This window comes from Psittacula echo (assembly GCF_963264785.1).
Source record: "Psittacula echo genome assembly, chromosome: 13".
NCBI classification, from domain to species: Eukaryota; Metazoa; Chordata; class Aves; order Psittaciformes; family Psittacidae; genus Psittacula; species Psittacula echo.
Window position 1 is genome coordinate 6,347,698 of NC_137749.1, and position 17,787 is coordinate 6,365,484.

General features: G+C 37.6%; 1 protein-coding gene across 19 annotated transcripts in view; it reads left to right on the forward strand.

Moving 5' to 3' along the window:
* The window catches only part of EP400 (E1A binding protein p400), a 49,439-nt gene that overhangs the window by 10,991 nt on the left and 20,661 nt on the right, over positions 1 to 17,787 (forward strand). For 15 of the 19 annotated variants that reach the window (XM_080628553.1, XM_080628564.1, XM_080628565.1 and 12 more), the window contains 20 exons: positions 767 to 952; positions 2,335 to 2,475; positions 2,587 to 2,665; positions 2,940 to 2,992; positions 4,105 to 4,159; positions 4,503 to 4,592; positions 5,791 to 5,898; positions 6,670 to 6,863; positions 7,039 to 7,216; positions 7,891 to 8,027; positions 8,202 to 8,371; positions 8,840 to 9,014; positions 9,423 to 9,559; positions 10,189 to 10,375; positions 11,316 to 11,482; positions 12,293 to 12,447; positions 12,966 to 13,202; positions 14,276 to 14,440; positions 15,256 to 15,423; positions 17,446 to 17,543. In XM_080628553.1, the coding sequence (XP_080484679.1) occupies positions 767 to 952; positions 2,335 to 2,475; positions 2,587 to 2,665; positions 2,940 to 2,992; positions 4,105 to 4,159; positions 4,503 to 4,592; positions 5,791 to 5,898; positions 6,670 to 6,863; positions 7,039 to 7,216; positions 7,891 to 8,027; positions 8,202 to 8,371; positions 8,840 to 9,014; positions 9,423 to 9,559; positions 10,189 to 10,375; positions 11,316 to 11,482; positions 12,293 to 12,447; positions 12,966 to 13,202; positions 14,276 to 14,440; positions 15,256 to 15,423; positions 17,446 to 17,543 (2,880 nt within the window). The remainder of the gene's footprint in view (positions 1 to 766; positions 953 to 2,334; positions 2,476 to 2,586; positions 2,666 to 2,939; positions 2,993 to 4,104; positions 4,160 to 4,502; positions 4,593 to 5,790; positions 5,899 to 6,669; positions 6,864 to 7,038; positions 7,217 to 7,890; positions 8,028 to 8,201; positions 8,372 to 8,839; positions 9,015 to 9,422; positions 9,560 to 10,188; positions 10,376 to 11,315; positions 11,483 to 12,292; positions 12,448 to 12,965; positions 13,203 to 14,275; positions 14,441 to 15,255; positions 15,424 to 17,445; positions 17,544 to 17,787) is intronic. The other 4 variants (XM_080628567.1, XM_080628570.1, XM_080628559.1 and 1 more) reach the window with 3 other exon arrangements.

The following is a 17,787-nucleotide window of genomic DNA, read 5'->3' on the forward strand; positions in this document are numbered from 1 at the left end:
AGATTTTTGGTTTTCCCTGAAACTTCTGAACAGTTAACACACAGATAACAATTAACATGAGCGATGTGTTTGAGTTATGAAAATGAGCTGCTTTTGAGGGGATTGGGTGTTTGGTTTTGGCTTTGGGTTTTTTTTTTCCATCTGCTTTACATACTGAGTTTTGCTTTTATGAGCAGTCAGTGAAGTTGAAGAAGACTTACTGGTCGTAGTACTATTGTTGTGTTCTTTCTATTTCTATTATGTTGATTCTGTCTAGTCACTCAAGGTGACTGCAACCTCACTTTTTTTTATAGCTAACTGGAGGTGTTTTGCTTATTTAACAGGAACATCATAGAGAACTTGTGTTTTCACAAAATCCAGCAGTATTAATAATGAAAATATATTTGTCTTCTGTGGATAAATACATCTGCAATTTCATTTTATGAAAAAAGGGACTGTTTGATTGCAGTTTGCATCTGTCTTGTGACTTGGGTTTGTTTCTTTTGCTGCCAGTGAACCTTTTTTATCCTGTTATTTAACAAAGTACCTCTTGTAATACAGGTTGAAGTACTGTGATTCTCTTTACATTTAGGTTGCATTTAGTCCAGTTTTTTTCGTTGATGTAGCGTTCAGACTTGATATTTGTAATGCATGTGTCGTGCTGTTCATGCTGTTCCACCTTTTTCTGCTGTCACTTATTTTGATGAAGTGGAAGCAATTACTTGTTCAGCTACTGTTTTAAGTGCATTCTGTAGCTTCATTGTAACTATATGTACTTCTTTCTAAGGAAAATCAAATCCATCAGCGAATAGCAGAACTGAGAAAGGAAGGTTTATGGTCCCCCAGGCGACTGCCTAAACTCCAAGAGGCTCCAAGACCAAAATCTCACTGGGATTATTTGCTGGAAGAAATGCAGTGGATGGCAACTGATTTTGCCCAAGAGAGAAAGTGGAAGATGGCAACTGCTAAAAAGGTACTTGGAAAACATTTTTTGACTCAGAACAATCAGTCTTGGTATCACTCAGCTTGGTAGCAAAGCTATTTAAACCATCTTTTTCTGCAGATTGAAGTGATGGAAATACAAGGCACTGATTTTTAACTTATGTGAGAAGTCATGTTGTCAGCTTTGGATATTCTAGCATTTGAAACAGACTAGATAATTTTATTGGTTGTGGATGGAATTAATAGCTTTGGATTTTGTGGATTTTATTGCTCTGGAAATCAAGCAGCTTGTTTAGGGGACCCAGTCGCTATGACTGTGTCATATTTAAAGTACAGCTATTGTGTCTATCTCACAAATCAGTTATTTGCTCTCCATGAAGGGTAAACACAGAATTTTGTAAGCAGCTTCTATTGGTGTGGTTGTCTGTCTTAATTCTTTCTTAATCTCAGAAACAGCAGTTGAAATGTGGTAGAGAACTGTTTCTGTAACTCTTCCCCTAGAGATCAGCACAGAGGGGATAATTAAGTCAGTGATGGAATGAAAATTGTGGTGGTGTGAGATGAAATATGTAAAATCTATTTATTTACAATAAGCAAGAGGTTTCTATGGATTCCAGCAATGTTGCATCCTTTTTTGGTACATTTATGACCAGTCTGGTATAATGAAGAGAGCAACTGAAGGTCATTAGTTTAAATTACTATGCTGTTATTTATTGTATATTCTGAAACGATGGAAACTCAGAACGCTCTTCCCTAGAAGCAAAATATTGAAATAGGTGCATCATTTTGTAAAATGAACATGTGCATTTTGAATATAATTTAAATCTGGATTTGAAGCACTTGTTCCATTTGTGGCCAATGAAAGCTTTTTAAGAACAGGAGAAACAAGAAGGGCAAATATGAAGCGATCCTTCCCCTGGCAGTATGCTTCAAACATCTTGAAGTCAATTGTCAATGGACCTTCTGAGCTAAACGTTGCGATCAAGTCAGTCTTTAACAGCCATTGACTAAATCTTTCTTTCATGTATGTACGCTCCTTTTGAACACTTTTTACCTTTGGTCTCTGACATTTTGTGGTGTGATTTCTATGACTTCATATGTGCTGTCTGAAAAACAGTTTTCTTTTGTGTGTTTGCTGCTAATTTCAGTAGTTTTTTTCCTAAGTTTTGTTGAGAACAGTGAATTAAGAGTTTCCTACTAGTCTGTTTAGTTATAGTTCTTGTATTTTCTTTTTTCCATTGAGTTTCCTGTTTGTTGTTTTACTGGCGTAGTAGGAATTAGAAATATTGGAGGCAAGAGGTTGTGTGTAAAGCTATAGTCAGAATCTGGCTGCTGCTAACCATTATAACCTCAAGAAACATAATGATGTGTATTTTGAGGTAACCTAGTTCAGTATATCTCATGCTATTTCAGATGGTAAGAACTGTGGCTCGGTATCATGAAGAAAAGAAACTTAATGAAGAGCGAGCTAAAAGGGAAGAACAAAACAAACTAAGGCGAATTGCTGCATCAATTGCTAGAGAAATAGAATACTTCTGGTCTAACATTGAACAGGTAAAATTAATAATTATTAATACTTGTGCAAGTCTTACGGGATTCTTTTTCCATCTTTGGTAATTAATTTATAAAATGTAAGTGGTTTATGAGACTTGCTTTACATTTCAGGTGGTTGAAATAAAACTGCAAATTGAATTTCAAGAGAAAAGGAAAAAAGCTTTGAATTTAAAGAGGATTTCAAGGAAAGGTAATTGTATTCCATTTCATAAGAAATCCTGTATTAAACCTGATGCTATTGTTTTACAGAATTTCACTCACTGGAGTTTAATCTTGTTGGTGATAGAATTGTGAGATGCTAATAATAGGTTGTGAACAGATCTGAACTATGAGGGTGTTTTTATGGTCTTCTGCTAGATTTTGTAACATCTGTTACATTTTATGTTGAATGCATTTAAAAGTTCACAAAGAAACATGAAATTGCTAAGTGACTTATGTATATATCAAGTATAATAATTTTCCAGGTAGGTATACAAGAACTGCGGAAGACCTTTTACTGGAAAAAGAAAGTGAAATGGTAAGTCTTCTGTTCCTTAAAATCATCAAATTCATTTAAATATGATTAGCTATGTGAAAAATCTTGATAAATATGGTATCTTTTCCTCGAATACATGGCGATGTCAGGCAGCTTTCTGTATAGTTACTGACAATTGAACATATAGTCACAAGAACAAATACCATTTTTTCTGTTTATAAACCGCAACTTTTAATGGGGAAGTGGACTGTGATTGACATGTGTCTTTTAAAGGAAGAATTCCTACCTACTCAGTGGCTTTGAATCATTCATTCTAAGGTTGCAAGACCAAAAAGATGTACAAATTGATTGCCAGACTTCATTTTGGGCAGGAGTTTTGTCTACTGTGTAACCAGGATTATACTTTGTGGGTAATGAAAGTGTGTTTTCATCTATTCAGTGGTGATTTACCTGCCAAGAGATGTAGGTGTATGTTACAGAATTGGTCAAACTGAATGAACTTTGTATCTTTTGTCCTGGGCAAAATGCATGCTAAGACTTCTTGGCTGCATGTGTGCAATTGGAGAAAAATGGATGAGGGATTGTTTTGAGACCCTGAGCCATCTGGCATGGCACAGCTGGTGCCCACGTACTGAAATGCTCCCCTTTCACCAAGCAGAATGCCTGCATCTGAATTTCTTGTTAGGAACAAGCTTTACCATGTGTTATCAGCCAAACTGTGGCCTAGCACTGTCTGTGAGTGTTAATTTGCAGAGACTAAACCATGGCTGGGCAGCTGAGACTGAACAATTGTAGGCCCGTGCCATATCCCTTTTTTATTGGCAAGAGAAAATTCAGTCCTCAATTCAACCTGAGTAGAAGGCTTTGTGCCTCCACAATGTTTCTGAAGGAAGGAGTGTACTATGGCTTTGTGCCACAGCTGGACTTGAGCAGTTTGAATCACAAACACTTGGAGTGGCTGATTGCATGCTACCTTCAGTACAGAAGCAGAGTATTTGCTTTTGTATGACCATGAAAGTACTAATAGGTGTTAAGTGTCTATTAACAAGTGCTGCTGTGATTGCAAGGCACTTTTTGCTTTCTTTAAAAAAACAAACAAGAAGCCTCCCTAGATCTGTTTTTTGATTTTAAATATCCTTATTATTTAATGTCAGGGTTCATCATCTGGAAGGAAAAGAAAGGCAAGCATGTCTTTGACTGATGAGGAAGGTAAGTCACTTTTCAAAGTTGTGCACCTGTAGTGTAATACTTAAGTTGTATATTAAAACCCTAAACGCACAGGGTTTTGGTCTGTTCCTGCTTTTCACAAGTCAAATACCAACCTTCATCCATTTCTTAGAGAGATTAGATAGGCAATTTCATAGGCAATTTTCCTTAACAGAGCTTCAATGAAAGTGAAAATAATTTTTTAAATTTTTATAGTTCTATAGATTTTATTTTTTTTTTAATCCTGCTAACTTATAGATAATACTCTATGCTAGTACACTTCATGGGTGTATAACTACAAACTTCCTGAATTATTGTGTAAGGTTAGCTTTTGTTTTTATTTTAGTTGAAGATGAAGAAGAAACAATTGAAGAACAAGAAGCTAAAGAAGGAAACATAAACCATCAAACTGAATTGTCTAATCTAGCCAAAGAAGGTAGGCACGTAGCTTGATGCTTCTCTGTGGTAGGTTCTGAAAGAACAAGTGAGAACACGCGGCAGTTATGTTTGTGAATAGGGTTATAGATGAGAAGTAGAATGCATTCAGATGTTCGGTCATATGTTTTCCTGTTTGGAAAGCTGTAGCAGTTAGTTTATGGGATGATGATGGACATATATGATGTACTTTATAAAGCAGTCCATATACTTACCTAGTTATCAGACAAGATGGCTTGAGAAAAAGTATTCCTCTATTGAAGCACTGCATTTCTTTAAAACCTCACACCAAAAGCTCTCAACCTAAATTCTAGAAGGGCATGATAAATACTTAAAACCAGTTGAGTATCAGATTGAACATGAATGTCTTACCATCAACTGTCTTGAGTATCTCAGAAGGGTTTTGTGACCCGCCTGATAGGTCTGAAAGGGCCCTGAAATGCCAGTCTTGGGGGTGGGTGTATAAATACTTGGACATAAGGGGCTGGCAGCTCGCTTTCATTAGCAACATAGCAACTGCTATGTTGAGCTAGATGTATGCAAAGTATCCCAGGGGGATCACTTCACTTATCATGGCAAAAACCTTGCTGATTTTTAGAGGCAAGCTTCCCATTAAGCAAAGCCTGTCTGGTAATTAATATGCAGTTTCCAAATCAGCTTGTTTGGTCTGTTTGGCAGCTTAGTGGCTGCAGCCAGCTGGCCAGTTGGAGGTATTATAACTCTTGGCCAGTCAGCCAAGTTCCTAATGAGGATGTTTCCTGATTGACTTGCCACTGCCAGTCATGGAGCACATTTTTGCGTCAACACGTCACAGAATCATGGAGATACTCTTTAGCAGGGTTGAGGTACAGCTCAATTTTGGAACTTTAAAGTCTTGAGTTGTCTTCAGGCCACTTGGCTGGATTTGGTGCCCCTACTTCCCCAACCAGTGGTTTACTGTCAGTTTGTATGGTGGATTTATAATATAGCAAAAAGAAAGCTGGGTGAGCAGACGGCTGGGTGTATTGCAAAGTGTTCTCTGTAATCAAGGTCATTAAATAAATATTGCCATCGTCCACCTAATAATTACCTCTTCCATTAACTTCTGATTAGAGAACTGGCTTTATACGATTGTGAAGAATGTAATGAGATTAAAGACAATGGTACTGCTTGTTCCAAGATTTCATATTTTTAAACTTAAATCTTTTAATGACCTTCAGCTGAATTGCCTTTGGAAGATTTACTGAAGATGTATGAAGGTGCCTTTGCAGAAAGTTTTCACTGGCCCCAGCCAAAGCCTGACAGTGAAGAGGATAGCAGTGAGGAAGGTAAGTTACTTTTTGTTTAGAAGAAGTGCTGACTTACAAGGTCAAATAAGTTGATTGGCTCTTCAGGTCTCTATTAAAAGATGTTTTATACTAGGGGAAAACAAGTACTGAGTGAATCACATTTAAAATGTTTTTTAGTTTTAAGTGAAGAAGAACGTTACATACAAGAATGAATGGAAAGTGCAGTGGCTTACTTGCTAAGCATTTTGAATGGTCATTAGAAAAATTGCATTCGTTCCTCTTATTACTAAATACTACAAATTTTAATTATTAATTATTACTAAATGCTCTTTGAAGAATTTCTTCCTTTCTTTTTAATTTCTCAGTTTAGGAAAAGAGGGTAGCATTTCCTGTCATAAGATGTGTGAGATGCTCAGGAACAATAGTGAGCTTAGAAGAGCCTCCCTACACTGAATTAAACAGTACACTTCCATAGCTAGCTATTATTACACAGTTGCCATTTGTTCTGTACTAACATGACAATAGAATTACATGTTTGAGGATAGGTTTTAAGCAGTATGAGAGGACCTCCCTAGACGTTGTGAAAAGCTAATGGTCATGTTAGCCTTGCTGTTGTGAATGTCCAGAACATGTGTATGATCCTGAGCTTAGGCTGTTTTCGTTTAATCTTAAATAGCCTGAAAATCATAGAATTGTTTTTAAGTTAGCTGCCTCCTTTCAGACCCCTATCTGAATTCTAGCCATCTCAATTCGTTTGTGTATCTGCTACTGAAGGTTATTTTAAATGCTAATGTAATTATTCTCTCATAGAAATAGAAGACCGTATCTCTGATAGGGAAAGTCCTCAGAAAGAAGTTGTCCTCATAGACTCCCTCCTCAGCATTGACCAGTACAAAGGTATAGACAGATCAAGTCCTCCAAAGAAGCATATGCGAGACATAGCAGAAGTTGCTGCTGCAGCAGAAATGCTGTTACCTAAAGGCAGCTCCAGGATAACAACAGCGGTAAGACTCCCCATTTTCTGCTACTGTGTATGCTCGCTTTTACATGATTTTGCAGATTTTAACAACAAATTATATTAAATATTTTCTAGTTGTTGAACTATAGAATGGTTGTGTTTTGTGACATGCTCTGTGAATTTAACTTGGGGAAAAAAGTATGAAATTATTCACATTACAGATAAAATACAATACTCCATCACTGCTGTATGGGCCTCTCAGAGAATATCAAAAGATTGGGCTGGACTGGCTAGCAAAGCTGTACAGGAAGAATCTCAATGGCATTCTGGCAGATGAAGCTGGGCTTGGAAAAACAGTACAAATTATTGCCTTTTTTGCCCACTTGGCTTGTAATGAAGGTAAGTTCATTTGTCCAACAATTTTAGACAGGTACTGCACCAACGTTATCTTTGTGGATTGTAGCCTTGGGTCACTTTATTTCTGCTGAACCGTATCAGACTTTAGATAACGCACAGAGTAAGATTATGTCAGAAAAAACTATCTTAGATTGTGTGGCATTGGGGTGTCTTCCTATCAACTACATTGTTTGAGCAATCTGCTGTTACCTTCTGGGTGGCAAAATTCATCTGAAGCCTAGTTCATTGATATAAAAAAGCCTTAAAAAATTGTGTAATGACCAAATGGCCACATATAGTTAAACTGAAGGAGTAAATATGAACCCTTAAACAAGTGTGTTTTGCATATCATCTCAGATATTACTTATCGTGGTATTGTACTGAGGATGGTTTAAGGACATAAGTTAAGCTAAGGTGGTCGTGTGGGGATAGTATTTCTTATTCAAGCAGTTGATGTAGTTGAGGGAAAAATAGATAGTAGGTGCACAAAGGGTACTTCCTTTGTGTCTAATAAATAGTAAAGTATGGATTAGTCATTAAAATACCTCTGTTGTTACTGGATCTCACTTTTAATGACGAATTTAGTGCACTGCACTCAAAGTATCAGGGGGGAATATAAACCACATGAATTTTGAGGAGTTTCGTCCTATAGTTAACTGCTGTTTCCCCTCCTATAGGTAATTGGGGCCCTCACCTTGTTGTTGTACGGAGCTGTAACATATTGAAATGGGAACTGGAATTGAAACGCTGGTGCCCGGGGTTGAAAATACTTCTCTACTTTGGCAGCCAGAGGGAGCTTAGGGCAAAAAGACAGGTACTGTGTTTTGCAACTTTTATGCTGTTGTATTCCCATTTTAGATGGGAAGAGCTTTAACTGGCACTTAAGCATTTATTGGAGTCATAGCATCTTTCTGTTCTTAGCAAAGAAATAGCTGGTTGTAAGATACTTGAGAATTCTGTCTTAACTTTTCTGTCCCTTTTTCTGTAGGAATGGACAGAACCCAACAGCTTCAATGTGTGTATCACTTCCTACAAACAGCTGTTCAAAGGCCACCCAGCATTTATGAAAATGCGATGGAAATACTTAATAGTAGATGAGATGCAACAAATCAAGAACATGACTGAGAAACACTGGGAGGCACTTTTCAGTCTCCGCAGGTAAGGAGCAGGGAATTGTTCTCCTGCTGGTAGTGAGTTTTTCTCTCTTCATTGTTACACAGTTCTCTTCTTAAGAGAAAACTGATAAAAGCCCTCTTGGTTTGATCTGTCCAATTTCCTGTGCAACATGTGCCTCCAGAGGTGTCTTCAGTGAAACAATCAGGATTGAGAGACATGCTCAGGATTTTTTTGTTGCCACTATCATAACTATAATTCTTCTTCACTGATACTTCGTGCTCCCAAACAGATCCCCTTGTATGTTCTGATGTTCTGCAACAAGGAATTTATTTTGGTGGTATATTCAAGAGTAAAAAGACAATTTAGCCTAGATTTAAATTTCTTCTGTGCTTAGTTCTTCTATCTGACAAACCTGAACTACAGTAAGCAGTGTTCGAATATTGATGTCCTTTTCATAATGATGCTAGCTAAATGCTGTATTGTTTTAAAATCTTCTTTTACTATTCACAGCCAGCATCGTTTACTTCTGATAGACACTCCTTTGCATAACACATTGATGGAGTTGTGGACCATGGTGCATTTTCTGATTCCGGGAATTTCCAGACCTTACCTGGATTTTCCAGTAAAAGCACCTAATGAGGAGAACCAGGATTATTGCCATAAACTGGTCATCAGGTTACACAGAGTATGTTGTAATTTTTCCTCATCTGTCCTACTACAGTAGTTAGATGTTGGGGGGAAAAAATAGGGAAGAAAGAAGAGATGAATAGATGTGGTTCAGCTTGAAATTTCTGGCTTTTCTTAACACTTCGTTCAGTTCAGACAAAGTCTTGCTGAAAGCAGGAGTTTCTGCTACCAGAATAGTATGGAGGTTTCTTAAAAAAATAATGTAAGGCTCTGATTTGAAGCATAACATGCAGAAATTAAAGAACAAATTAAAGCCTTACAACTGTGTGTACAGCAATATGATTATATATGGCATATGAGGCTTATCACATCAGATGTGTTAGGTGTGAATAGGTCTAGCTTCCTGTTGTAAAACTGCATCTTTGAAGTGAGATTTCTTATTCCCCTTGATTCTGAAATGTTGCAGATGATTCAACCATTTATTTTGCGAAGATCAAAGAGAGACGTTGAAAAGCAGCTAACAAAGAAATACGAGCATGTGCTAAAGTGTCGTCTTTCTAGTCGACAAAAAGCTATGTATGAAGATGTCATTTTACAACCAGGGTAAGGAGTTAAAACAGTAAATAATGCTGTCATTTTTGGTGCTTAAGCAAGATGATAATTGATTATCATGGTTGGAAGTGTTTTAGTGTTTTTCTGAGATTTTCCAGTATGACCAGTGGGTAGGACATGATTACATTGTAAACTAAAATTACAGGCAAGTGGGGCTGTGAAGCTAATGAAAAACATGCATTTAACCTTGGAAACCTTAAAGTCAAGTTGTAATGATCAGATTTACTGCTCTTGTGCTTTAAGATTTGTCCCTAAAGAGTGGTTCATTATTTCTTAAAGCCCAAAGTGGTTCTCCTCATACCCACGCATTTACCTGTGCTGTGATATTAAGTGGTCATTGATAGGTACGGGATGAAAGAAACAAAATGGGTAGAGGTTAGGATGGTGGTTAGGTTGTACTTCGCTATAAGGTACCACTGGTCCTAAAGTTTCATGTTTCCAAGTTTACATTTGGTTTAGTGCTACTTAAAATGCTCTAGAAAAACCTAGGTATAAGTTAAGTTGGTTTTAAGACTTTTGCATAACATACTGCCATTTCACATTCTCACCGTGCTGATTTAGGGACATCTCCATAAAAGCTGTACTTAAATTAATGTATTTCTGTACAAATTATTTGGTAGAACCCAAGAAGCCCTCAAAAGCGGACACTTCATCAGTGTCCTGCATGTCCTGATGCAGCTGCAGCGGATTTGTAATCACCCTGATCTGATAAACCCCCGGCTTTCAAGTACCTCTTATGTATCAGAAACACTGGAGTACAGAACTGCGTCTCTGGTACTGAGTGCCCTAGAAAAGGATATTTGGAAGGTGAGTATTTTTCTCTCTTGACCGCTCTTGCAGAATTTCAGTACTTAATATTATTGTCTTCTTATACATCTTAAATCTACTTGAAGTTTATAAAAAGAAGGAATTCACAGTTCCATAGCTGTGCCTACCAAGTGTGTACTTGTTGCATCTCTTTTTTGTAATAGTAGTTTGAGCTTTTCAAGTCGTTTGCAATCAGTAATTTTTCATTAACTACTTGGTCAAAGAGAACTTAACTTTGCTTTCATTGTACTCATGTTTGCAGGAGTTTTCTGATGCTGAAATGTGTCAGGAAATGTCTAGCGGCATTCTGTAATTTTCCTTCTGCTTTCAGTAGCTAAAGGAGAGCAAGACTTACTCTTTTTCTAAATTAATATGCTAAAGTGACTAAATTAATATGCTTCTGTCAATCCATTTGAAGTACCACTATTTGTGTTATCCTAAAAGAAGTAATTCCCCTCTTCAGGATAATCAAAGGAAATAATTGCATTAGAGAGAAGTATGAGTAGTGGAGCAGATGGGGTGATCTTTTTGATTAACCTTATTTACTTCCTTCATATTCTTCTACTCCTAAATTATATGTGTGCCTTTGTAGTTTGGCATTTGAGCTTGAGAGTTAACAAACACCTTCTAGGAGTTCTACTTTATTCTTTGGAAATTGTGATATATTAAGAATTGTTAAATGTGTCTTGCTTTGATTTCCATAACTGGCTAATGATTTACGTTCTTTTCCTTCCAATGCTGATGCTTAAAATGGGATTATCAGTTTAAGATATATTTCCAAGGTTTCTAAACAGTTTTGGCTAATAATTAATAGTTTACTTTTTAAATTTACAGCATTTATTTCTAAAAATACAGAAAGTGAATTAAGCAGAGAACATGGAGAGGACTTAACTGTTTGGGTTATCACATATAATAAACCTTATTTTGCAACATCCCTTAGGAATCAGACCTGTCTCTTTTTGATCTCATTGGAATGGAAAACAAAATGACTCATTATGAAGCACAAATGTTGCCAAAACAGAAGGTTACTAGAAAGCTGATCGAAGAAATCTACAGCTCCCCTCCACCACCAGCTAGGCCCAACCCCGTGAAACTCAAACCAAACAGGTATGTACAACTGCACTCCTTTTAAACTAGAATTACAGAGAGGAAATGTAGTCCTGTTGCTATTTTTACAGCGTTCTGTCTGCATCTCTAGTAATGTGATTCATACAAAACCTCAGACTTGACTTTGCATTTTATTGTTCTGTTGCTTTCTTGTTCACTCTTGAAAAGAAGGATTCTATTTGAATAGTTTTTTGAGGCGTGTGGCTCCGTTTGAAGTTTGCTTATGGATTTCCCATAGTTTTTACTTCAGCAGCAGGTGGATTTTATTCTTGGGGTCCTTGTTTATGGCAAGTGAGTATTGTTTTGCAACTAAAAGACTAAGTTGGACCTACAGGGTTAACTGTGCTTGCAGTGTTATAAGAGACACGTGGAGTTTTATAGCAGTGAATTTCTAAAAGTATTTCTCTGCTAGTGAAGCAGTGATCACAAAGTAAAGTGGAACTGTTTTTCTGATGCAAAAGAGCTGCCTGATGACATGTTGACATCTCTCTGGAAATGATATGAGATCCCCATTCTTTTTCCAGGAATCAGGCTAGACTCTTTTAAGCTGTTTCCTGTAATTCTCATGCATCCAGCATTAAACTGGATGCATGGCAATGAAAGGTTTCTTCTTGGACTTAGCAAAATGACTTTATGAAATGTCCACACTTGAAGTTTGCTGAAGTGATGAGTCTTGCCAGTTTCAGTTGTATGCAAGAAAGACATGAGCATCTGGTGTATTTGATTTATGTTTTCCTGGATGGTAGAGCTCATTGTTAAAGGCTGAACTGTGACCTTCCTGTAGACTTTGAATTTTTGTATTCTTTTCAGGTTGTTTCAACCTGTTCAGTATGGTCAGAAACCTGAGGGCAGGACTGTAGTCTTCCCAAGCACTCAAGTACAACGCACAGTGACCACAGCAACTGTAACTCAACAGGCACAAGTACGAGGAAGATCACCTATAGCTACGGTGTCTTCAAATCAAGGTAGGAAAGTTAGTGCTAGGTTGGTTACCTGAGCCTCTGTGTAGTCGGATAAAGGTCTGTTAATAGAACTCCTTTCCCCTCTAGCTTAATTGCCTAGAATACTAATGGCTTAGAAATACCAACAGACTAATTGCCAGTAAATTTCCCCACTAGTTTCTACAGTATAATCTGCCAATATAATGCAAACTAAGCTTTGTGTAACCTAACTGTTAGCGTGTGGAGTAAATATGGCACAGTTGGTATTTAAACCCTGATCATGTGTAATGTTCTATCAATGATGGGAATTTACAGTGCGTTTGTGTCTTTATTTAAGCTTTTAAGCAATGCTTTCCAAATACATGATGTTGTAAAAAGAGGATGGAGTAGAAGGTGTGGATAGAAATCCCATTCTGTAAGGACAAGCCGTTCCTGTAGCCATTTTAATATCCTGTTGGAAGGTTTCTTTTTAATGCAGGTTGTTTAAAAGAGTGGAGTTAAAACCTCTAACAGCTTGCCCAAACAACCCTTATTGATTGCAGCTGCAGCAGCACAGTTTCAGACAACTCAGGCTTCCACCAGTGCTCCAAGACACCAGCCCGCAGCGACCTTCACCACAGCAACTAGCACAGCCAACCCTGTGAAACCGCGGGGCCAGACCTCTGCGCCGGCCTCTCAGCTAGGGCAGGCCCAGCCACAGGCCCCCTCACACACCATCCAACAGAGTGTGCTGCCTCAGAGGCTGGTACTGACCTCTCAGGCCCAGGCACGGTTGCCTAGTAAGTGGCCTCCCCTTTCCAGGTTTCTCCCACCTTTATACTACAATGAGGTTAAGTTACTAGGCACCCTAAAAATGTGTGCAGAATCGCTGTTTTTTTTTTCACTCTTCTGATTAGCCTTGCTCAGTATGTTGCTTTATGACCAAGGAAAATCGAAAATTGGATAACAAACAATAGAATTGCTGTGGACATACATTAGCGGTGTCAACTTAATCTCCTATTTCTGCATGTTTCTTCTGCTGGCAAGACTTCCTTCAGACCACATGTTTTAGCTCTATCCTAATTATTCCTTTCATATTAAACACTAATCCATCTGCTAAAGGCCTCTCACAGAGAGGAACGTCTCAACAGTTAGGCAGAGAAAAGCGATGAGGCTTTGCTTTAAGGTTGTATGTGCACTGCCTATTAGCATGTGTATAGAGTACTGAGCACTGATGTATTAATTTTATCTCTGGGGTAATGCACTGCCTTTACAAAAGCTACATTTTCACGCCAGTATTTTCTCGATACCATAAAACTTAATGCTTAAATGCCTCTAACCTTTCTGCATTTAAATCACAAAAAGCTTGGTACTTGTCACTTCTAAAGCTTTTTGGTTTGTCTAAGTGCAGATCGCTTAATATAAATCATGTCTCATCAGCAAATTTCAGGCCATTTCAACTGTATATTTACAGTGCCACGTATGTGGATATTTTTGTCTGTTCCTTTCCTTAAACCTTCCTTCGTGCTCTTGAAAAGGCAGTGAAAATCACTTCAATGTCTATACTCGTCCTGTTACAAAGTGTCACATGAGTTTTCAGGTAGCTCTTAACTTTTTTGCTAATGAAAGTGATAACTTCTAAAATGTTGATGTTCTTACCCTGTAAACAATCAGCTTTTTTTCAGTTTGCCCATCAAATATAGAAAGCAATACCTGCTTAACTTTTATATGACACTTTTGATGCACTCTTGAGTATAATTATGCATGGAAGGCGCTTCAGCACCAGTTTACTAACCAAAACTAAGAATTGTGACTATTGAACAAACTGCCTTCCACTTTGGTCTTTTTTAATGCCTGTTTCCCTCTTTGACAGGTGGTGAGGTAGTAAAAATAGCCCAGCTGGCTTCTATAGCAGGAGCACAAGGCAGGATCGCTCAGCCAGAGACCCCTGTAACACTGCAATTCCAAGGGAACAAGTTCACTTTATCACATAGTCAACTTCGCCAGCTCACAGCAGGGCAACCCTTGCAGTTACAAGGTACTTATTTCAAAACAGGGAGTTTTCAATTATTCAGAATGCTTTGTTATGGGCAGCACATTCCTTGCTGCTATATGTTAAAGAGATTTTTCCATCCCCACTGCTTACATTGTTCTGCTCTACCTGTTTTCTATGTGAGACAAGGATAATAAGGTAGTTCTGCTTTGAAAAATAAATACCTGACAAATGAAAGACATGGTTACTTTCTTTTTCTGTAATGTATTTCAAGATTTTGTTATTGAATTTGTTTTCACACGTATGCAATACAGCTAAAGTAAGGTGAGGCATTATTTCAGATTAAATCCCTAATGAGCAGAAACAGACAAAACTGAGGATGTTTTTTGTTCTGAGATGGTATAAATAATACTTGAGGATTGTTGTGCCTCTGTATTTTGACCCAACTATTACCCTGGCCTGAATACTCTTCTTACAGTATATTTTGCCCTCAAGTTTCCCTCGCTGGTGGTATGCCTGTTGCCAAAATCAGGAGAACCTGGAAATCTTGATTCTCTGTGGCTAACAAAATAGATAGAGGGAACACTAAGTGAGGATTTATTGGTTGACCTGATTTCGTCTGAATTCAGTATAAAATACCTAGATTTAGAATGATATCCCTACAATGTGAAAATCCTCATCAATTATGAAGATTTAGGCATTTCCCTCTTACCAGATCTTACAGTACTTTAAATCAGATTGGTGTAATGAACTTGTCTGCCAGTCTGTAACAGTAGTATCTTTTGCCAGAGAAGACTATTTACAGTCTTTATTCTTTTCCACTCTGTTGAGTCTAACTTTCTGAAAATCCTTTGTTGCAGGAAGTGTTCTTCAGATTGTTTCAGCACCTGGTCAGCAGTATTTGAGACCTCAGGGCCCAGTTGTCATGCAGACAGTTTCCCAAGCAGGAGCTGTTCAGAATGCTCTGAACGCTTTAGGAAACCAGCATCAAGCAGGTGTCCCAACTTCCACAGCAGTGGCACAGCAAGGTAGGTTTTCTAATCTGAAATATCTGTATCTAAACATTCAGTTACTAAAATCACATTGATACATAAGTCCAGATTGTTATAGATCACAGTTCTGTAAAATGAGTTCAGAAGCAGGTAAACTGTGAGGCACATCCTTCTGATTTGTGTGTGATTAGGTATGCTAATTAGATCATTTTTCAGTACAAACCTGGGGGAGCTTGAAACTCTATTAAATATATAGCTTTTTTTCCCCCGGTTGTGTCATAGGTATATTTTTTGTGGGAAGAAATGAGTGTGAAATAGTTGGTTACTTTTTTCAAGGGAAAGTCAGGGTGATTATTTTTTGTACTGACAGAGAATGTCCAGCAATTCTCTCGATTTTTCCACGTTGTTTTTGCCTTTGGCTAATTTTCTTTGCTTCTCTATCTAATCAAGCTACTGTTTTCCCTCTGCAAATACTGCTTAGGTGTTTGGTGCCTTGCTGCAAATGTGATTGGTTTCTTGCTTAAAAATATGATCAAGATATTGATTGAAAAACGATAGAGAAATTTCTGTCTAAGATGCATTTACAACAAAACAGCAGATTGAAAAATGATGATAAATGCAATGCTAGGAGTTTGTTCCCTGGAAATGGCCATATGCTGTAATGTTCTCTGGATATAAACCATTCCCTCAAAACAGACTGCTTACTGCTCCTTTTTGATGTATTAATGTGCCACTGAAGTTCATACTTTGACTCTCTGAAGAGTAAACATCTTGTCATAAAAAGGTGAGAGGAAGCTTCAACAGCCTCCCTGTTGTTCGGAGGTAAACAATTTCTGTCATAGTTTGGAAGAACTGTGGTTCAAATGTTTCACCCTCCAGCTCTGATTGCACTACAGGTGCTCCTAATCATGGCCACAGTTCAGAATGAAAATTGATGTAAGAGTTCTACAAAAACTCACACATCTTACTACTCTCATGATGGTAAAAAGAGGGCTCTGTTAAAAGCAATAATAACTGAAGTACTGTTTCCAGTTGATAAAAGAGAACGTTATTATTATTGCTGTTCATCTTTGGAGGAAGATGTAAAGCCTTTTGAAAATACTTACTTTGACTTTCTGAAGTCTGGATAAAATGCTAAATAAATTCCATTGCTTTGGGTGATTGGAAACTGAAATTGCTGGGATCACATGGAGCTGTGTAGTAAAACTGGATTTATATTGGCTATCTCTGTTTGGTTGTTCATAATAAAAATATGGAAAGGCAAAGCTTAAACCTCTGCATACTCTTTAGAGTCTGTTAGTCTTAATGTAAGGGCCAGCATCTGCTTGTTAACTTGAATGCAGTTCTTCATGGGTGTGTTGACTCACCACTACAGACTCACAGTGACCAGCAGAGGGTTGTGCTGCTTTTCTAGTACAAATAATCAGTGCTGATGAGCAATGTATTCCGACTGAGATAGAAACCTATATATCCTATCAAGAAAATAACTGCTACACAGTGTCTGTAATCTGCTAGTGTGTGATCACTGTAGTTCCGTTAAGTTGTGTGTAATGTTCTGATAGTTTAGTTAGCTGTCTGGAAAAACATTTGCTAGCAGTTGAATCCACAAGAACTCCATCATGAGATTTCATCATACAGTTTCACCAGTTTATAGATACACTGAATTCATGTGTTTTCTGAAAAATCTTAGGTGATTGCTCTAAGATGAATTGGAACAATCTGTTGCTGATTTAGAGTATAACTTCTAAATGTTATAACCTATGTGATAGCGTATTGCACTTTACATGGCATTTTGAATAAGCTACGAATGCAGCAGGTCTTTGTGCAAAGCAAAGTAAAATTCCATTGATCTGTCTTGGACTTTTGTGAAAACAGCTGGTGTAAACGTCTGTCAGATATGTGGTGTGTAGCAAAATATGAATTTGCAATACCCAGTGGACATTTTGACTAAAAACTTGTCTGCAGTTATGATGTGTTGCAGCTATGAAATGTCTGTTATTGAAAATAAAATGAAACCTATCTAAAGAATAAATATATAAACACAATGTTTATTCTCAGTTTGTATTCCAGGTAGAACTGCAGTTCCTAATTTGTCATCTGGTGACATGGGAGCAGCGTTAAAACCAGCACCTGGTTTAACGCATGGACAACTGCAGGTACTTAATTTTTGTTTTCTTCAGGAAACAACACTTTTCAGGCTTGATACTAGATCCAGGCAATAGTTGGAAGCCTTAAGTTACGAAGCTGGGATTAATTAGGAACTTTGATGACTACAGAGTAGGTAAACCAGCTTCTGTCAGTGTTTCAGGTTGACAGAACTGGTGCCTTTTCAGTTGTAATCCATAGTTTCAGATAAATTCTTGTGTATAAAAGCAGCTATCAGGTTTCTTGTGCTGTGGC